This window comes from Impatiens glandulifera, chromosome 1, assembly GCF_907164915.1.
Source record: "Impatiens glandulifera chromosome 1, dImpGla2.1, whole genome shotgun sequence".
In the NCBI taxonomy this organism is placed as follows: Eukaryota; Viridiplantae; Streptophyta; class Magnoliopsida; order Ericales; family Balsaminaceae; genus Impatiens; species Impatiens glandulifera.
The window spans coordinates 55,243,162-55,265,947 of NC_061862.1; the positions used below are offsets into that span (position 1 = coordinate 55,243,162).

Sequence of the window (22,786 nt, forward strand, 5' to 3'; positions counted from 1 at the left end):
TTCAAAACAATTATTATTTTTTTTCTTTTCAGTTTATTTAAAAAAACTTAATCCGAGCGTGTCTTAAATATCCTATCAAATATACTGAACAAAATAATAAACTATTAAATTTATTAGAGACATCTAACAAAAAAAATAAAAAAATAATTTAAATAGAAAGGATGACTATACAAGTTTTTCACATTAAAATAATAATAATAATTTAAATAGTTATATATTATTAAATACACAATCAAACAATAAAAATCCTGTCAAAATTCAATAGCATTCACACAATAAAATGACTACCTCATCCAAACTTTACAAAAACTAGAAAAACCAAACACATGCATTCGATTCGATCATCATTTGTTGGGCTTGTCAAATAATATACAAAAGTAAAACTAAATGTATTTAAATCAGGAAATTTGATGAGATGGCTCTACTAATAGTCTTAATTTAAAAAAGGCTAGTGTCTGATAATGTTTGCAAAATGAATTTTTTTTGCTCTGTGAAAAGTCTATAATACCCCTCGTGTGCCTGTTTTACCGCTCAATTATGAGAAATGTCATTCACGCATTTTTATCTAAAAAGCGTGAGTTGATTAACGCGTTTTAGATAAAAATGCGTGAATGATATATTTCTCGAATTTGGTATTTCTCGCATTTGATATTTCTCGCATTTGGTATATTTCTCACATTTGATATATTTCTCGCATTTGGTATATTTCTCGCATTTGATGTATTTCTCGCATTTGATATATTTCTCGCATTTGATATATTTCTAGCATTTGGTTTATTTTTCGCATTTGGTATATTTCTCGTATTTTGTAGAAAGTGAATATACCAAATTTTGGTGACCATAATCTTCAGCCATATGTTTTCAACTCATCTGCATTTTAGCATATGTGTCTCATGGAGTATCACAACCAAACATTCAAGCCTATCACAAATTTTAGTTCATGGAGTCTCATGGAGTATCACAACCAAACATTTGGCAGAAAAATGGAATGCCTACAAATTTTTACATTCAAGACTATCACAACCAAACAATTTAACTATTGGGACATTTTACATTAACTTTGTTCTTTTATATTGGGACATTTTACAATAATTTTGTTCGATTTTGCTTACTAATGATAAATTTTAATCTGTCTTTGGAGATAACTAAAAACATCCGACCAACATAGAAAGGGCGTTTAAAGAAATTTTCATTCATTCTTTGATAAATACTTCCACATGGAATTTAAGAGGCATGTTTGTGTGTTTTTTACATTTAATCTATTTGTCTATTCAATATGTTTTTTTTACTAGTATGATTTTGGAAATAATAAAATAAGTTTGTAAGAAAAACCCACTACTTGCCAAGAATAAAAATAATATATTAGAACAATTTCAATGCATTTTTAGTATTACTAGATAACAACATAGGGCACTGAAAGACTGAAATGATAAGTATGAAGTTTACAATACAACTAACAAGTAGTGTTTTCACATAGGTCTTCTAGAAAAATACAAAAAAAATAAAGAAACCAGGCCTTTGGGAAGCAGCAGCCCTGAAATGGATTACGGTTTGAATCCTTTGTATCTTCACACGGCAACATGTTTAAACTTTGCATCGTACTCATACGGTTGTTGTACATCAAAACAATAAAATATACATAATCATTCACTATCTTGGCAGGATTAAATAAATTACCAATAAAAACAGGATATAAAAGAGGCTTACCAAAAATAATGCTGAAATCATCTTGCGTGCAAACCACCTCTTATGCATTGCTGCTTGAGCAGCTACAGAAGCTTAAATGGTTTCGAATTGAAGATATACATAACCATCACTATTCATGTATTCAGTGAATTGGGGATCATCAAATCAGTTTTAAAGTAAGCTAAATTCAATAATATTCATGCATATTCTTTTCCGATATCAAATGCATCAATAAACATACTTGTCAACATGAATATGCAGAACTGGACCATATTTGGAACATTCTGCCTCAACATCATCTTTGATTTCTAAATCATACTCTAGGTCCATCTGCAACATAGTTGTAAAATCAAGTCTCAAAACAGAACAAAAAAGTGATTTAGAATAAAAGAAGAAAAAAATACCTCCATGGTCGGATCAAACATATTCTTCAAGAGGAGACATTCACTAGGGATTCCAATAGGCTCCGACACCACAATTGTTGGAAGAAGTGCAACAGGAATGACAGGTTGTCATTTCATGGGTAAGGGTAAGGTAACAACTTGTTGACCTGAAACTACCCCATTTAGCGCTGGTACTCCAAGAGACCCCATAATACTACAAGAACATCATATGATAATAAGATCTCTAAGAATAAACTTGATCAAATTCAAAACTCTTTAGATCAAATTCAAAGTAGTAGTAAGCACAACAAATAAACTTACTTGGACAACATTGAATTTATAACAGGACTGTGTTGTTGCTCCCATCGTCGCAGCTACATTTCCATAATAACCATTTCTAATAGAGATAATGTCATTGGAGCCTGAGTATAGCCGGGCCATCATCAAAGCCAGTTCATTGGCCTCCATACCAGAATTAGTGAAGAAAGCAACATAGAAAAACGAATCAAAGTTAAAAATAGAATTCTATAAATAATCATCACATAACTGATTATCTAAATCAATGAAAAGCTAACATTAAGATCACCAGGTAACTTTGATACCAGAGCCTCAGCAAAATCAGTGATAGCAGGATGCAAATAGAGTACAGTAGAATATTGCAACCGCTTCATCTGGATAACAACAATATCAAGCACATCTGGATGATAATGGCCACAACTAACTGTTGCAATTCCCCCAAACGCATCTAGATATCGACGTCCATCCTCATCAAACAAGTACTGCATCTTTCCATCTACCAAATTTATCTACAAGAAATCACAAAATATACATTAATCAGCATTCAACTTCCATTCTAGGTTAAATCAATTACAAACAGAGATATCTAGAGGCGGAGAAGATTGAATATTAACCTTGTTTCACCCCAAATTCTTCAGTAAATTAAAATTGAATAATATATCACCTCATAACAGGACATTTAATGAAAGAAACATCGTTCATTCAGATGCTATATTGAATAACCGTCACCAAAATACATATATAATGAATGAAATCAAAATATGTAAACTCTTACAGGATCCTTATATAGATGGAAGACGGAAGGGTTGAGGAATTGGCGGCGTTTCGATAAGATTTGAGCGGCGGATGGACCATTGTAGGGAGGCGGTGAGTAATCGCATGGAGGCATCTTAGGAATCACGTCATCTATCTCTAGAAGAGCCGTAGAGTAATTGTCAAATTGCTCCGTCGCGATGCGAAGATATCCAGAGATGAATGCATCATAATTGTGTCCTCCATTGGAGATTGTTCTTTCGTAGTCTATTGTAGATCGATATGAAACCCTAGCCATTTTCATATATTTTACAAATGTCTGAATTTCAATATATACTCAGATGTGCGAGCATTAAACGAAGTGCGAGGATCGTGTAATGCTCACATGTTGATGTGCGAGAATCACATATACGAGAATCATGTAATGCTCGCATGTTGATGTGCGAGAATTACATGATTCTCGCATATGTAATTCTCGCACTTCAACAATAAATGGGTTATCGGAGGCATTGCGGTCATTTCACAGGGCAAAAAGGCCCCTTTTGCCAACTTTATCAAACGTGGGCCTTTTTTGGAATTAGGCCTCTTATGAGGGCCATTTCATCAAATTTCTCTTTAAATCTAACAATGATTGATTGATTGGTTTGTGAAGCACACATTCGAATCCAACTCCAAATAGGGTGATGGTTACTTTATCATTACTCCAAAAGTTTCATTTTCCAACTCGTAATCGCACTTTTCCTCTTCATGGGAAGAGAAAATTCAACCTTGTTTGTTATATCATTAATATTTTTCTTATTTGTCTCATCATCTACATTCTTATTCTCATCCTCATCATCTTATAAATTTATTACTTCTACCTGCTTTCTTTTTATCACAACAATCATTCCTTTCTTCTGTGAATTATAATATACATATTTCAACTTAAGTAATAAAATCTCTAAACAATTTTATATATATACAAGATTTTTTTATTATACGGTAAAAATCTCACTTGTAAAAGTTGTTCAATACCTTCAACTTGGGTCGCTCTTTAAAGAAATGAATGACCCATGTTGGTCCAGACTTCGTTAACATAATCTCTTAAAGACTCATAATTACTACTTCTTAATATCTTCAAAAGATCATCTTCACAAAGAAGACTGCAGGTACCGTCCAATACAAATGCCTTCATTATATCTTTTCATTCTCGTAGGTCCTCACAAACGAGGCAATTATCATTATTATTCGACCTATTAATCATTAATCCAATTATTTTCTTTCACAATATATTGACAGATTCGGTATATTTCTCCTCACTTTGTTTCAGTATTTTGACAGTGACATCCACGGCCACGTCGCAATAGGCGGTCTGGAGGGCAAAAGAAGACGACAAACCAGACTGGTAATCTAACTCCTCCAGTTGTTCCATCAGCTCCAGCATTTTCTGGGAAGCTACGCCGACAGATTTGAATATCTCTGACACAATTGCTCGAATGAGCATGACCTTCTTTAAGCTGGGGTCGGGGATAGGGAGAACGAGATCAAGAAGCTCCTTTAAAGTTTTATCATTGATATTTATTGGGAGAAGAAACTCCACTATCCATCGAAAAATATCTACTTCCATGGAGAACAAGTTTCCAAAAACTTGGAACCCTAAATAGTTGTGAAGCAGGGTTTACCAAAAATAATTCGTGTTTTACTGATTGATCAGCACAAAAAAACAAAAACTTTTCAAAGAAGAAGACGAACGAGGAAATGAATCACTAGTAAAAATAGGTCTTTTACTGAAAGTATAATCTCTCGGTAAAAGTCCTATATCTATCGGTAAAGGCCTTTCCCCGACAACTCGTCAGACTATTGGTATTGCACTTATCAGTAAAGGTATAGAGACCTAAGTCGACAGATTTCATATCTTTCGGCATATCCTTTTTCGAAAGATATTATTAAATCTATCGGCATTAATTTTAAAAATAACATTTCAACATAGATCGTATTTCTTCTAATTAGGCTGAAACAGCTTGGATATATAAAAACCCAATAGACTATCTAAATCTTTATTCAGGTAAATACTGAAAGATTTATTGAAATCTTTCAGAAATGCTTTACTTCTTTTACCGAAAGATATAGTGAAATCTTTCGAAAATACTCTACTGCCTTTACCGAAAGATTTCACTATATCTTTCGATAAAGGCAGTAGAGCATTTCCAAAAGATTTATTCATATCTTTCGGCTTTGTTTAACTGTTTTTACTAAAAGATGTGCATAAATCTTTCGGGTTTTCTTAACTGCCTTATCAAAAGATGTGCATAAATCTTTCGACTTTACTTTACTGCCTTTACCGAAAGATTTATACATATCTTTCTGTATTTCCTCTTTACAGATTTTTAATATTTTGTTTGTTTATTACATCACCTTAATCTGTTAATTATCAGTCAAACCAAAAAAATACAATAATAAAAAAATCATTACATTTTCCAAAATTCTAAATCAATACGTATTACAAACACGTGTACTAATCCAAAAACATAATCCAACATACTTGTTCCAAACACAATAAACTAATCCAAAATGTACATAATAAACGTACTAACTCGGCGGTGGTGGTTGATTCTATAACCTTGCTAATATTTCTGTAATCTGTTGTTGCGTTCTTTCGTTATTAACTTGAACTAACTCTTCTAGTTCATTGACCCGCGCCCGGAGCTGTTCGTTCTCTTCTCTTAACGACGACCCTCCACGTTAAGAATTGTCCCTCCTCCGCCGATCACCGCACGATAGTCGGACGCCTGGCCCCATACCCATCACCGTCCTGTGTAGTTGGGGCTCGAAGACTCTCTCAGTCACCTCAAAGTCGGAAATATCGGGTGTGTCACTAATTACTTGCTCCATATCCACCTACACATTTTAAAGTTTCAATATTAATCCATATACTTTTAATCATCAAAATGTACAATAACTTCATATTAATTTCACCAAATTTCAGCAAATTAACTAATAATCCTCATTGCAATATCACAATAAATACTAATTCATACTAAGTTCAGGTTCAATATCATAATGAAAATCATTCAACAAAAATTACAAACTAATTTCACCAAATTTTCAGCCAATTGAAATAATTTCACAACTTCATACAAATTTTCATTCAATTGAACTATTTTCACAATAACTTCATACAAAGTTCACAATAACTTCATATAAAGTTCATAAATTTTCATCCAATTGAACTAATTCATCAAATTTCAGCATAATCTCATAATAAATTCATACAAAGTTCACAAATTTTCAGCCAATTGAACTAATCATCAAATTTCAGCCTAATCTCACAATAACTTTACACAAAGTTCACAAATTTTCAGCCTATTGAACTAATTCAATAAATTTTAGCCTAATCTCACAATAATTTCATACTTATTTCACAAACTTATCTAAATGAACTAATAATTCTAATTAATATCACAAAAGACCAAACTAGAGATTCTAAATATATAAATTAGAGATATTAACCTGATTGAAGACCAAACTTTATGAATTCAAAGAAATGGGGGATAGATCTGTAAACAAAAGAAGAAACAAAGAATTAAACAAGAACAAGATCAATGAACGGATCTATAAACAAAAGAAAGAAAAGAAGGCCGATCTACACCTGCGAACGTGATCGGCGAACTGTTCGGCTGAAAGAGAGCGGCGTCGGAGAGAGTGGTGGCGTCGGAGGAGGCAGCGTCGGAAAGGGAGAGGCGTCGTCGGAGAGGGAGAGGCAGCGTCGGATTCGCGATGAAAAAAGAGGAGGGCGGTTGAGGGTTTCGGTGGAGAGGTGAAGAGAGAGAGAGAGAATGAAAGGGGTTTTGTTCGATTTTTTGATATAAAGATTTAATACCGACAATTTTACCTATTAGGCGACAGTTTTGGGAATTTTTTCGGCTTTGACTGTGGCAAAACCGGAAGATTTAGGTATATCTTTCGGCTTTGGCCTTAAATAAAAAAACAAACTGCCTAGAAGTGGGAAAAACCGAAAGATTTAGATAAATCTTTTGGTTTTACCTTTCAAAACCGAATGATTCACTCTAAATCTTTCGGTATTTGAACTTTTATAATTTGTTATTTTCACTTGATTTAACCATTATTATATATTATCCTTCAAACCTAAACACAATTCTACATTATAAATCAAACACAAATCCTTACACATACAAATATAAAACATATTCACTTATTCTAAGTTTATAATGATCAAATACAAACCTTGTACACATTTTATATACTAAAACTCAAATCTTAATTATACTTGTAACTATTTCAATCATAATCCATCTACTTGGAATATTAAATCTCAATTGACATGCTTGGACAATTAAATAAGATTCATGTACTTACTAAAACATCAATTGGAAGAGGGGCAAGGAATTTGTAAAGAGCGACCAAAACCGAAAGATTTAGGGTAAATCTTTCGGTATTCATTAGCAAAACCGAAAGATTTAAATAATTCTTTCGGTATTCAATGGTAAAGCCGAAAGATATATGGAATATCTTTCGGTATTAAGCTCTTTTCAAATTTATTATTTTACTGGAATGAAGTATTATTATATTTTATCCTTAAAGTTTAAACACAATCCTATATTTATAGATCAAACAAAACTCCTATACATAGAAATATAAAACATAATTTCTAATTCATAATCAAACACAAACCTTATACATCATATTATAATCAAACACAACTCTATAATTGTAACTTTAATCACAACCCCTCTACTTGAAATATTGACTCACAATGGATATGTTTAAACAATTAAAAAGGATTCATGCATTTAGAAACCAAAATACCAATTGGAAGAGGGGCAAAAAATTTGTAAAGAGCGACCAAAACCAAAAGATTTAGGGTAAATCTTTCGGTATTCATTAGCAAAACTGAAAGATATACTCAAATCTTTCGGCTTTGGCCTTAAATAAACAAAAAAACAAAGTGCCTGGGAAGTGGGCAAACCTGAAAGCTTTAAATTATTCTTTCGGTATTCAATGGTAAAGCCGAAAGATATAGGGTAAATCATTCGGTATTAGGCTTTTTTCAAATTTCTTATTTTACTGGATTGAAGCGTTATTATATTTTATCCTTAAAGTCTAAACACAATCCTATATTTATAGATCAAACAAAACCCCTATATATAGAAATATAAAAATAATCACTCATTCATAATCAAACACAAACCTTATACATCATACTATAATCAAACACAACCCTATAATTGTAACCTTAATCACAAACCTTATATTTGAAATATTTACTCACAATGGATATGTTTAAACAATTAAACAAGATTCATGCACTTATAAACCAAAACACCAATTGGAAGAGGGGAAGAAATTTGTAAAGAGCGACCAAAACCGAAAGATTTAGGGTAAATCTTTCGGTATTCTTTAGGAAAACCGAAAGATATACTCAATTCTTTCGGCTTTGGCCTTAAATAACCCAAAAAATCAAAGTGCTGGAAATTAGGCAAAACTGAAAGATTTAGATAAATCTTTCGGTATTCAATGGTAAAGTCGAAAGATATGAGGTATATCTTTCGGTATTAAGCTCTTTTCAAATTAATTATTTTACTGGATTGAAGCATTATTATATTTTATCTTTCAAACCTAAACACAATCCTATATTATAAATAAAACACAAATCCTTACACATAAAAATATAATTAAACATATTCACTCATTCATAATCCAACACAAACCTTATACATCATACTATAATCAAACACAACCCTATAATTGTAACTTTAATCACAATCCCTCTACTTGAAATATTGACTCACAATGGATATGTTTAAACAATTAAACAAGATTCATGCACTAAAAAAACCAAAACACCAATTGGAAGAGGGGCAAGTAATTTGTAAAGAGCGACCAAAGCTGAAAGATTTAGGGTAAATCTTTCGGTATTCTTTAGCAAACCGAAAGATATACTCAATTTTTTCGGCTTTGGCATTAAATAACCAAAAAAATCAAAGTGCTGAAAATTGGGCAAAATCGAAAGATTTAGATAAATCTTTCGGTATTCAAAGGTAAAGCCGAAAGATATGGGGTATATCTTTTGGTATTAAGCTCTTTTCAAATTTATTATTTTACTGCATTGAAGCATTATTATAATTTATCCTTCAAACCTAAACACAATCATACATTATAAATCAAACACAAATCCTTACACATACAAATATAATTAAACATATTCACTCATTCATAATCAAACACAAGCCTTATACATCATACTATAATCAAACACAACCCTATAATTGTAACTTTAATCACAACCCTCTACTTGTAATATTGACTCACAATGGATATGTTTAAACAATTAAACAAGATTCATTCACTAAGAAACCAAAATACCAATTGGAAGAGGGGCGAGAAATTTGTAAAGAGCGACCAAAACCAAAAGATTTAGGGTAAATCTTTCGGTATTCTTTAGCAAAACCGAAAGATATACTCAATTCTTTTGGCTTTGGCATTAAATAACCCAAAAAAATCAAACTGCTGGAAATTGGGCAAAACCGAAAGATTTAGATAAATCTTTCGGTATTCAATGGTAAAGCCTAAAGATATGGGGTATATCTTTCGATATTATGCTCTTTTAAAATTTATTATTTTACTGGATTGAAGCATTATTATATTTTATCCTTCAAACTTAAACACAATCCTACATTATGAATCAAACACAAATCCTTACACATACACATATAATTAAACATATTCACTCATTCATAATCAAACACAAACCTTATGCATCATACTATAATCAAACACAACCCTATAATTGTAACTTTAATCTCAATCCCTCTACTTGAAATATTGACTCACAATGGATATGTTTAAACAATTAAACAAGATTCATGCACTTATAAATCAAAACACCAATTGGAAGAGGGGCAAGAAATTTGTAAAGAGCGACCAAAGCCGAAAGATTTAGGGTAAATCTTTCTGTATTCTCTAGCAAAACTGAAAGATATACTCAATTCTTTCGGCTTTGGCATTAAATAACCAAAAAAATCAAAATGCTGAAAATTGGGCAAAATCGAAAGATTTAGATAAATCTTTCGGTTTTCAAAGGTAAAGCCGAAAGATATGGGGTATATCTTTTGGTATTAGGCTCTTTTCAAATTAATTATTTTACTGGATTGAAGCATTATTATATTTTATCTTTCAAACCTAAACACAATCCTATATTATAAATAAAACACAAATCCTTACACATACAAATATAATTAAACATATTCACTCATTCATAATCCAACACAAACCTTATACATCATACTATAATCAAACACAACCCTATAATTGTAACTTTAATCACAATCCCTCTACTTGAAATATTGACTCACAATGGATATGTTTAAACAATTAAACAAGATTCATGCACTTATAAATCAAAACACCAATTGGAAGAGGGGCAAGAAATTTGTAAAGAGCGACCAAAGCCGAAAGATTTAGGGTAAATCTTTCTGTATTCTCTAGAAAAACTGAAAGATATACTCAATTCTTTCGGCTTTGGCATTAAATAACCAAAAAAATCAAAATGCTGAAAATTGGGCAAAATCGAAAGATTTAGATAAATCTTTCGGTATTCAAAGGTAAAGCCGAAAGATATGGGGTATATCTTTTGGTATTAGGCTCTTTTCAAATTTATTATTTTACTGCATTGAAGCATTATTATAATTTATCCTTCAAACCTAAACACAATCATACATTATAAATCAAACACAAATCCTTACACATACAAATATAATTAAACATATTCACTCATTCATAATCAAACACAAGCCTTATACATCATACTATAATCAAACACAACCCTATAATTGTAACTTTAATCACAACCCTCTACTTGTAATATTGACTCACAATGGATATGTTTAAACAATTAAACAAGATTCATTCACTAAGAAACCAAAATACCAATTAGGAGAGGGGCGAGAAATTTGTAAAGAGCGACCAAAACCAAAAGATTTAGGGTAAATCTTTCGGTATTCTTTAGCAAAACCGAAAGATATACTCAATTCTTTTGGCTTTGGCATTAAATAACCCAAAAAATCAAACTGCTGGAAATTGGGCAAAACCGAAAGATTTAGATAAATCTTTCGGTATTCAATGGTAAAGCCTAAAGATATGGGGTATATCTTTCGATATTATGCTCTTTTAAAATTTATTATTTTACTGGATTGAAGCATTATTATATTTTATCCTTCAAACTTAAACACAATCCTACATTATAAATCAAACACAAATTCTTACACATACAAATATAATTAAACATATTCACTCATTCATAATCAAACACAAACCTTATACATCATACTATAATCAAACACAACCCTATAATTGTAACTTTAATCACAACTCCTTTACTTGAAATATTGACTCGCAATGGATATGTTTAAACAATTAAACAAGATTAATGAACTTAGAAATCAAAACACCAATTGGAAGAGGGGTAAGAAATTTGTAAGGAGTGACCAAAGCCGAAAGATTTAGGGTAAATCTTTCGGTATTCTTTAGCAAACCGAAAGATATACTCAATTTTTTCGGCTTTGGCATTAAATAACCAAAAAAATCAAAGTGCTGAAAATTGGGCAAAATCGAAAGATTTAGATAAATCTTTCGGTATTCAAAGGTAAAGCCGAAAGATATGGGGTATATCTTTTGGTATTAGGCTCTTTTCAAATTTATTATTTTACTGCATTGAAGCATTATTATAATTTATCCTTCAAACCTAAACACAATCATACATTATAAATCAAACACAAATCCTTACACATACAAATATAATTAAACATATTCACTCATTCATAATCAAACACAAGCCTTATACATCATACTATAATCAAACACAACCCTATAATTGTAACTTTAATCACAACCCTCTACTTGTAATATTGACTCACAATGGATATGTTTAAACAATTAAACAAGATTCATTCACTAAGAAACCAAAATACCAATTGGAAGAGGGGCGAGAAATTTGTAAAGAGCGACCAAAACCAAAAGATTTAGGGTAAATCTTTCGGTATTCTTTAGCAAAACCGAAAGATATACTCAATTCTTTTGGCTTTGGCATTAAATAACCCAAAAAAATCAAACTGCTGGAAATTGGGCAAAACCGAAAGATTTAGATAAATCTTTCGGTATTCAATGGTAAAGCCTAAAGATATGGGGTATATCTTTCGATATTATGCTCTTTTAAAATTTATTATTTTACTGGATTGAAGCATTATTATATTTTATCCTTCAAACTTAAACACAATCCTACATTATGAATCAAACACAAATCCGTACACATACAAATATAATTAAACATATTCACTCATTCATAATCAAACACAAACCTTATACATCATACTATAATCAAACACAACCCTATAATTGTAACTTTAATCACAACTCCTTTACTTGAAATATTGACTCGCAATGGATATGTTTAAACAATTTAACAAGATTAATGAACTTAGAAATCAAAACACCAATTGGAAGAGGGGTAAGAAATTTGTAAGGAGTGACCAAAGCCGAAAGATTTAGGGTAAATCTTTCGGTATTCTTTAGCAAACCGAAAGATATACTCAATTTTTTCGGCTTTGGCATTAAATAACCAAAAAAATCAAAGTGCTGAAAATTGGGCAAAATCGAAAGATTTAGATAAATTTTTCGGTATTCAAAGGTAAAGCCGAAAGATATGGGGTATATCTTTTGGTATTAGGCTCTTTTCAAATTTATTATTTTACTGTATTGAAGCATTATTATAATTTATCCTTCAAACCTAAACACAATCATACATTATAAATCAAACACAAATCCTTACACATACAAATATAATTAAACATATTCACTCATTCATAATCAAACACAAGCCTTATACATCATACTATAATCAAACACAACCCTATAATTGTAACTTTAATCACAACCCTCTACTTGTAATATTGACTCACAATGGATATGTTTAAACAATTAAACAAGATTCATTCACTAAGAAACCAAAATACCAATTGGAAGAGGGGCGAGAAATTTGTAAAGAGCGACCAAAACCAAAAGATTTAGGGTAAATCTTTCGGTATTCTTTAGCAAAACCGAAAGATATACTCAATTCTTTTGGCTTTGGCATTAAATAACCCAAAAAATCAAACTGCTGGAAATTGGGAAAAACCGAAAGATTTAGATAAATCTTTCGGTATTCAATGGTAAAGCCTAAAGATATGGGGTATATCTTTCGATATTATGCTCTTTTAAAATTTATTATTTTACTGGATTGAAGCATTATTATATTTTATCCTTCAAACTTAAACACAATCCTACATTATAAATCAAACACAAATCCTTACACATACAAATATAATTAAACATATTCACTCATTCATAATCAAACACAAACCTTATACATCATACTATAATCAAACACAACCCTATAATTGTAACTTTAATCACAACTCCTTTACTTGAAATATTGACTCGCAATGGATATGTTTAAACAATTAAACAAGATTAATGAACTTAGAAATCAAAACACCAATTGGAAGAGGGGTAAGAAATTTGTAAGGAGTGACCAAAGCCGAAAGATTTAGGGTAAATCTTTCGGTATTTTTAGCAAACCGAAAGATATACTCAATTTTTTCGGCTTTGGCATTAAATAACCAAAAAAATCAAAGTGCTAAAAATTGGGCAAAACCGAAAGATTTAGATAAATCTTTCGGTATTCAATGGTAAATCCGAAAGATATGGGGTATATCTTTCAGTATGAGGCTCTTTTTAAATTTATTATTTTACTGGATTAAACATTATTATATTTTATCCTTTAAACCTAAACACAATCTTACATTATAAATCAAACACAAATCCTTATACATACAAATATAATTAGACATATTCACTTATTCTAAGGGTACGTTTGGTTAGTGGTACAAAGGGGTACTACACTATTGGTATAGTATAAACTATACCAATAGTGTTTTAATACGGTGTTTTTTACATTTTTATTATTGGTATAAATTTATACCCCTATATAATTTGTACCTCATATTTAGTATAAAATATTAACTAGTCCCCCTAGGTACAACACTATTCTTATATCATTTAATTTTTAATTTTTCATTATACTCTTCATTAATATTATATTATTATATAATATATTAAATATATTTTATTTAGTTTTAATAATATTATTATTATATATTTAATTACTTTTAATATTGATATTTTTTAAATAATTCAATATTTTAATTAAAAAATATTTATTTATTTTTACAACGATAATTTTATTAATTATTTTTTTTATTTACTTATATTATAAATAATATTTTATTTTATTACAATTATTAATAATATTTAAATTAAATAAACATAAATTATGGTTTATATTATAATTAATTTTTTATATGTTAATTAAATTTACATTAATTATTAAATAATAATACAATCATTTATAATAATAAACAATATTATTTATAATATATATATATATATAATAATAATAATTAACATTTTAAATTAATATTTATACAACTTATATTACTTTCTTATACTATATACCGAACACAAAATTATAAACTATATACAACTTATACCATTTCTTATAATTCATACCAAACATCAATAAACTATATAATCTATACTACTCTATATTATTTATACCTCATTACAATTTATACCTCTATACAACTTATACCTATATAATTTGTACAACGTACCAAACGTTACTTAAGTATATAATATAAAACACAAACCTTATATACATTTTATATACTCAAACACAAATCTTATACTTTTAATTATTTCAATCACAATCCATCTACTTGAAATATTGAATCACAATTGATATATTTGGACAATTAAACAAGATTTATGCACTTAGAATCAAAATACCAATTGAAAGAGAGCTATGAAATTTGTAAAGAGTGACCAAAACCAAAAGATTTAGGGTAAATCTTTCGGTATTCTTTAGCAAAACCGAAAAATATACTCAATTCTTTCAGCTTTGGCCTTAAATAACCCAAAAAACAAAGTACTTGTGAAGTGGGCAAAACCGAAAGATATAGTGTATATCTTTCGATATTACCCTTAAGAAAAACCAACAACTTAGCCGGTTTTGATCCAATGCCAAATGTTTTTATTGCATTTGTAACATGATTGAATAGGAAAGGAGCGAATAGACTTCGTTGCTCTAGGTAAGGATCGGTCCACCACACACAATCCAATCACCACTCACACGCTTTACGTACACTTCGTCCACCTCCATTCTTTTTGGAAGGGATCAAAATCAAAAGATATAGACTCTATCTTTCGGTATATCACTCAAAGAAAATACAATACTTAGTCGTTTTTCTAATTTTTTTTGAAAATGAACATACCCAAAAGATATAGTACATATCTTTTGGTATATACCTTAAAGAAAAATCAGTACTTAAACCGTTTTTCTGAAAAAAAATTTTGAAAGGATTAAAGTTGAAAAATATAGTATATATCTTTATATACCTATCCTTCAAACAAAAAAAAATGACAATTTTTTCCTTTCAGCACCTATACTAAATCTGTCACAAATATTTTTGATAAAACCTTTTTTTCACTTTTTTTCACTGGTGAATGTTAGGAGGGTAGTCTTCTATTGGAAGAGAAATGAGAGAGATGAAGAAGGTCTTCTTCTGTTTGCTTACTTTTAAGTGATGATGATTTTCTTTTGTTCAGATTTATAGATAATCTATCTTAATGTAATTAAATATTATTTTATTATTTAAAATATTATCTCTTTTAATTTAATTTTAAAAAATAATTATTTTATTATTATATATCATTATTTTTCAAATTAATTTTACTAAAAGAATATATATATATATATATATATATATATGTTTTTCAAAATTTTATACCAAATAAAATTAATGCACAAATTATTTCAATCACCAAATGCAATTGGTTTGAATCATGCCCAACAAACAATAATTACAATATAGGTTAAATAAGCTATAAAATAATCTTCAACTGAAACTGGAATAAGCAAAATCGTGAGACCACAAAATGAAAATAAACAATTTGTGAGAAGAACTTTTGTATAGCTAAGTGAATAAAATCCACCAAAAAAGTATCTTCTTTTATTAATTTTGGTTATGTAAATAATTTGTTTTTTATTTATTTATGTAAAGTGCCAAGTTATATTTGGTGAAAAAAATTAAAGTATATTAATATTTAATAAAAGTATAATTTGTTTTTTAATGGATTAAGAGATATAAAATATTATATTTTTGGTTAAAAAAAAAGTAATATCAAACCAGTTAACTTACTATTACTATTATCTTTGTAATCATAACTGACTAGGTTTAATTAGTTTCAGTTTTCGAAGAGTCATTCATAAATATTTTAATTGGAATAATGCTAAAAGTAATAATAAGTTACAAAATACATATATAGGAATACATTAAAACATAAATTATATCCTGAATAAACGGGCTCAATTTTATTTTAGATAATAAAAATTGAAAAATTAAATTATTAAATATTTTAAATAATAATTATATAATAAGTTATTAATTTATTTGAAAATGAATATTTTGCACAATTATAATTATTATTAGTATTATCGAAAATTGAAAAAGCAAAATTGGGTATTTTGATATAAAGATGTGATTGAAATAACATTTTTTTGACTTTATTATTTTACTGTTAGCCATTGAAAAGCCACAAGCATACATATTATAGAGTAATTATTATACTGTATTCATGACCTCTCAAATCCAGCAATTTTTCAAATTATTTGATATTAGTTTATTATTTAGTTTTATACTTTTTAATACTTAAATATATTTGTTTTTATTAATGTTATAAAACATTTTCAATTAAGAAATAATGATATATAATAAAAAAAATAGAGAAAAGTTTAAAAGTATGTTAGCTGGTAATTTAATTCATAAAAGATATTTAAGGTGTTGTTTGGTATGGTTTTTTCAAATAACTTTATTAAAATCAAACATCAATTTAATATTTTTTTATTAATTACATAACTTAATTCATTAATTAAAATATTCTACTCTAAATTATTATTATTATTTATATAAATTAACTTTTTTTTATTTTTTTATCAAAAAAATATTAATTTCTCAAATCATCACTTATTATTCATTATTTTTTATCTTTTTGATTTACTTGCTTCATTTTAAATTTGTGTATTTTGATGATCCATACAATAAACAAGAACAAAATTCAATTTCAATAAGGAAATTTGAAGAGATGACCCTCAAAAAGGATTTAAATGCGGAAAGTGCAGAGCTTAAAAAAAGCGTTGGTGACCCCTTTTACGGGTTTTGGACGATTTTGCCCATGTCAGAGGTTGCGTGACGCAACCGGAATCGCGAGATGAATTTTTTTTTCGTCTCGCAACTGGGGTTGCGTGACGCGATTACGTGACGCAATTTGGGTTGCGTGACGCAACTGGGTCATTCTCTTCCAAAAAAATTCATAATTAAATTTTTTTGAAAAATAAAAAAAAATAAAAAATTGAGTCACGCAATAGGGACATTTTCTTCAGAAAAAAAAAATGAGGGTCACCAACGCTATTAATTATATCCTCGCACTTTCCGCATTTTTCCGCATTTAGACTTATTATTGGGTATCTCCTCAAAGTTCCCTTTCAATAAGCATTTAGACTTATTATTGGGTATCCCTTTCAAATTTCCGTTGTTTTTAAACCGTAATTAGAGATAATTATTTGCGGTAAAAATATCGTTTTTATATATAGCCAATTAACTATTAATTTATAACCACTATTAACTACGGTTTTTAAACCGCATTTAAAAACTATTACCTATGGTGAAAATCTCGCCTTTATAAGTAAGCAATTTACTACGATTTTAGGAACCACAGTTAGAGACTATTAACTGTAGTTAGATACTATGAACTGCGGTTTTATAAACCGCAGTTAAAGGCTATTACCTGCGGTAAATTTACCACCCTTAATAGTCAAAATCTCTTTAACGACGGTAGACTACAATAATTTTACCGTTGTAATTATCTTTTAACAGCGGTAAAATATGTCATAACATGGTAAAAACTGCCCTTAAATGTTACTTTTTTATTAGTGTATGCACCAAATTATCATATAAAACTATAATTTATTCATAACTATAGACGTATATGCAACAAATTATAATGTTAAACTATCATTTATTTATAACTACATGGCGTATATCAAAGAGATTATTATGGAAAACTATCATTTATTCATAACTATAGGTGTATGTGCAACAAATTATCATGTAAAACTATCATTTATTCATAACTATAGGCGTATATGCAACAAATTATCATGTAAAACTATCTTGTATTCATAACTATATGCGTATATGCAACAAATTATCATGTAAACTATCATTTATTGATAATTGTAGGCGTATATACAACAAACTATCATGTAAAACTATCGTGTATTCATAACTATAGACGTATATGCAGCAAATTATCATGCAAACTATCATTTATTCATAACTATAGGTGTATATGAATAAAACTATTGTGTAAAACTATCCTTTATTCATAACTATAGGTGTATATGTAGGAAACTATCATGTAAAACTATCATTTTTCATAACTATAGGCGTATATGCAACAAATTATCATATAAAACTATCTTTTATTTATAACTATATGGCGTATATAGAAGAAATTATCATGTAAAATTACCATGTATTCATAACTATAGGCGATATGCATCAAAATATCGTGTAAAACTATCTTTTAAAAACTTCAATAAAATGCATTACAAGTGTGAAATACGGTTTACATGAAAGTGCAATGGTTTTACATAAATGTGTAAATTATTTTACATGAAAGTGTAAATAGTTTTACATAAAAATTATATTTTTATATATAAGTTTTCAAATATTTTAAGTTGTATTTCTCTATATAATTCAGTTTTCAAGGATTATAAGTCGTGTTTGAATATAAAATCAAACATTATAATTGTTTAACAAGTTTTTGTAATCATTTTTTATTTTTTAAGAACTTAAGTTTAATTTTTTTTTTATTTATGAAATTCCAAAATCTAAGTGACAAAATCCAAACCAATACTAATAACTATTCTATTTAATAAAGAAAAAATTAGTAATAAAAGAAAAGACATGGATAAATTCTTAATTATTATTTGTTGTTTTTCATATGATAAAATGATGTTTTTACTTATTTTGGTTTGTTCATATTATAAAATGATCTATGTATTTATTGTTAATTATTGTACTTAAGATATATGAAAGTCCCTACGTGGAATAAAAAAAGTTACACAATTAGTGCATCTTCCTCTTTTTTAACCCTACCCCTTCTCTCTATTAAAAAAAAGACGTGCAAGCTCGTAAGCTCAATTTTCTTTATCGCAAACTCCGTTTTCTTTATCGCAAGCTAGCAATTTGTTTTTACCATTCCAATCTCCATTTTCACCATATGAATCTTCGTTTTCACTATCGCAAACTCCTTTCCTTTAACAGATATGTCGAAATCTAGTAACTTGTTGTTCAAGAACATTAAGAAATATAGTAATTTGATTTAAAAGTTTCTGGAAACATTTGAAAATATTTCTATAAGTTTATAAGTTTATTAAACTTGAAAAGTGCATGTCATGTTCTCAACGCTTTATTGTTATGTTCTCAACAAAGCGTTTCCATTTCTCAACGCTTCGTTGTTATGTTCCTAACGAATCGTTGTTATGTTCACAACGAATCGTTGTTATGTCATATTTTAAACTAAAAAATTTTCTCTTAAATTGTAATTCAAATTTTTTTAAAATGCATTGTAATGTTGTATTAAACTAGAATGTCATTTTATGAAAGTGAGATAACAAAAATGACATTTGTAAATTGACAATATGTATTTTTAATTTTTGTTGGATTAAACTTGAAAAGTGCATATTATGTTCTCAACGAAACATTGTCTTGTCATGTTTTAAACTAAAATTATTTTTATTAAACTGCAATTATTTTTTTAAAACAGAATTGTCATGTTGTATTAAATTAGAATGTCTTGTTTATGAAAGTGAAATAAGAACATGACATTCCAGTTTAATACAACATTAAAATCAACATTAACATTGTCTTGGAAAATCAAACACGAAAATAAAAAAAACGCACTTAGAGAGAGAAAGTTTCTCTGGAGATTTTTTTCTCACATCGGGCACGACCGGCACATTAACGCCGTCGGAGCTTTTGACGTCGGAATGATCTCAAATTTCTCCAGTAGGTGCGTCTCTTTCCCCCCTACAATCTGACCGAAGGAATTTCAATTTGAACGGAGGAATCGGGAGAAATCACGATTATAGTTTCTAGATCGGATATTTATGTCGTTTTCGGCACGATCGGCACAATCGGCACGATCGGCACATTTGGCACGATCGGCACGATCGGCACGATCGGCACGAACAACACAAACTACACGGATTCTTGTCGCGACCGCGCTTCTACATTGGAAGTCAGCCGCCATCCTCCAGCACCTTCGATCGGTTGTCGTGCGCCCTCTGGAACGTGTTCTGTTGTGCAAGGAACGGTCGCGGTCATCTTCTCTTACCGTTTACCGGAACATTTCGTCAAACCCCCTTCTGCAGAGACTTGACGTCAAATCGGCGTCGGTCGCCCTCCTCTTCTCACTTTTCGTTTACAAGTTAGTTCGGACCTCGGTCGGGACATCAAACCACACCACGAGGCGCGGGTAGGTCTCCATTGAACTTCTTTATCGCCGTTTGAATCAAGTGTTCGGTCTGGAGGAAGCTTTCGTAGCTACAGACCGTTCCAAAATTGCTTAAACCCTTTCTTGTTTGAGCAATTATTTTCAAGCCCCTGTTCCGGTGCGATTGGTTTCCAATCGTGCTGTTTGCGCCCACCCTTTGCTGCAGAATTCCAACCTCTGTGGCTCCTTTGAAGATTAGGCAGTTTACGCTTGATCTTTCCAATGACTGGTACGCGCCCGTCCTGTGTAGTTACTCGGGCAAGGGGCGTCCTTCAAGTCCGCCCTGATGATCCTAAGAAGGTGCTGAAGGGGCCGTCGACAAGCAGCAAGGCTAGGTCTGATAGACGAACTCGCAGATCTCTTAACAATCCCAGGAAGCAGAAGCCAGAAATCATGGATGAAGTCCTAAACAACGGAGAAGATGCGCCTATTGATTCTATGCCAAATACATCATCGGGTATGAGTTCTTTTCCACATGCTGATGAATTACATGAGAATAGTTCGATTGGGGATTCATACTGTAACAATATGCATGTTCATAATACAAATGATAGGATTGAATTGATAGGAAAAGACAGTACTGCATATAGAAATGATAGGACTTTAATTCCAGAAAATTCTGTTGTTACTGGACTTGCTGCACAGAATGGACCGTTAGAGTCGCTGGTTGGTACCCTAGACCTGACCGGTCATTCTGTTGGGAAATTGGATTTGAAATCTTGTCTTGTTAAAATTGATGACAATCGGGTCACTTGTGCTGAAAATTCAGTCCCAATGTTGGAGATAATCTGTCAAAAAGGCTCTAAGATAATGCAGGAAAATGACATAAATTGTACAGGTTTATTGGGTCCTATTGAAAGCTCAAAATTGGGGTCTGTTTCTGAATCGGGTGAAAACATTATGCTGAGATTTATGTCTGTTTTGAATGATCCTACTGAAGTTAGTACTGGTGTTCCTATTGAGGTAAGTATGAATAAGACTGTTGATCGAGAATTAATAGGTTCAAAGAATATTACAAGGTCGGGGTCAGTTTCAGAAGCAGGAAAACATGACAGTTTGGGTAATTCAGGTGTAGAGAAAGATCAGAAAACAAATTTTACCGGTCCTACTAAAGAGGATGCTAAACTGGGCAAAATAGATCATTTTGAAATTGCCTCTACAGGGTTGGAGATATCAGCTGCTCAGAGTCCATTAGGTCCAAAGAAGGATATAATTTCAGAGTCTTGTTCTACAATGAGAAATCTTGCAAATCTAAAAGTCTCGGGTTCCATTAATGATCAGAATGCTAAGTCTACCTGTCCTGCTAAGGATCAAATGGAAAGTCAGATATCTAGACTATGTACTAGGCTTGAAAAAGGTTGGACAGAAGACACTAAATGCACCCAGGATTCTGAAACTGAGGCTAAAATTGCAGGATCTTCTAAACAGTCTGCACATCTAGCTGAAACTATTAAAGGACATAGTCTAACAGAATCTGGAAACACTGAAAAAATTGGATCTGAGTTAGAGCTATTCATGGAAATAAATTCAGCTAAATTAGAAAAGCCTAATAATACAGATATAAAGGATGATGAACTGAACTTGATTGGCATAGCCAATGGTGAAAGCTTGACTGGAAATTATATTGATTCGTTGATTGATGACATCATGAATGACAATCTAGGTCTGGGTATGGATCTCATGGAAGCTACAAATAAGCTGGGTCAGAATTTAAGTCAGGGTATAAGAGGTGAAGAATGTATGAAACTAGAAGAATTAGCCAACGGTTTTCACTTGGCCGGGTCTGATGAGGGGTTAGCCAACGGTTTTCGCTTGGTCGGGTCTAATATGGGGTTAGCCAACGGTTTTCGCTTGGCTGGGTCTGAAAAAGATAATTTGGTTGCAAAAAAGTTGGGTCTAACAAGGGTGGATAACATGAATATTCAAGTCATTGATCCTGAACACGCCGGTCCTAT

The 22,786-nt window shown here is 30.4% G+C and overlaps 1 protein-coding gene across 1 annotated transcript; it reads right to left on the reverse strand.

Moving 5' to 3' along the window:
* Nucleotides 1–2,133: 2,133 nt before the first annotated feature.
* LOC124928494 (alanine--glyoxylate aminotransferase 2 homolog 3, mitochondrial-like) lies at nucleotides 2,134–3,417 on the reverse strand. The gene is made up of 4 exons (XM_047468792.1): nucleotides 3,142–3,417; nucleotides 2,645–2,875; nucleotides 2,391–2,594; nucleotides 2,134–2,283 (listed from the first exon to the last, which is right to left on the reverse strand). The coding sequence occupies exons 1-4, from the start codon at nucleotides 3,415–3,417 to the stop codon at nucleotides 2,134–2,136; spliced, it is 861 nt and encodes a 286-aa protein (XP_047324748.1).
* Between the last annotated feature and the right edge of the window lie 19,369 nt (nucleotides 3,418–22,786).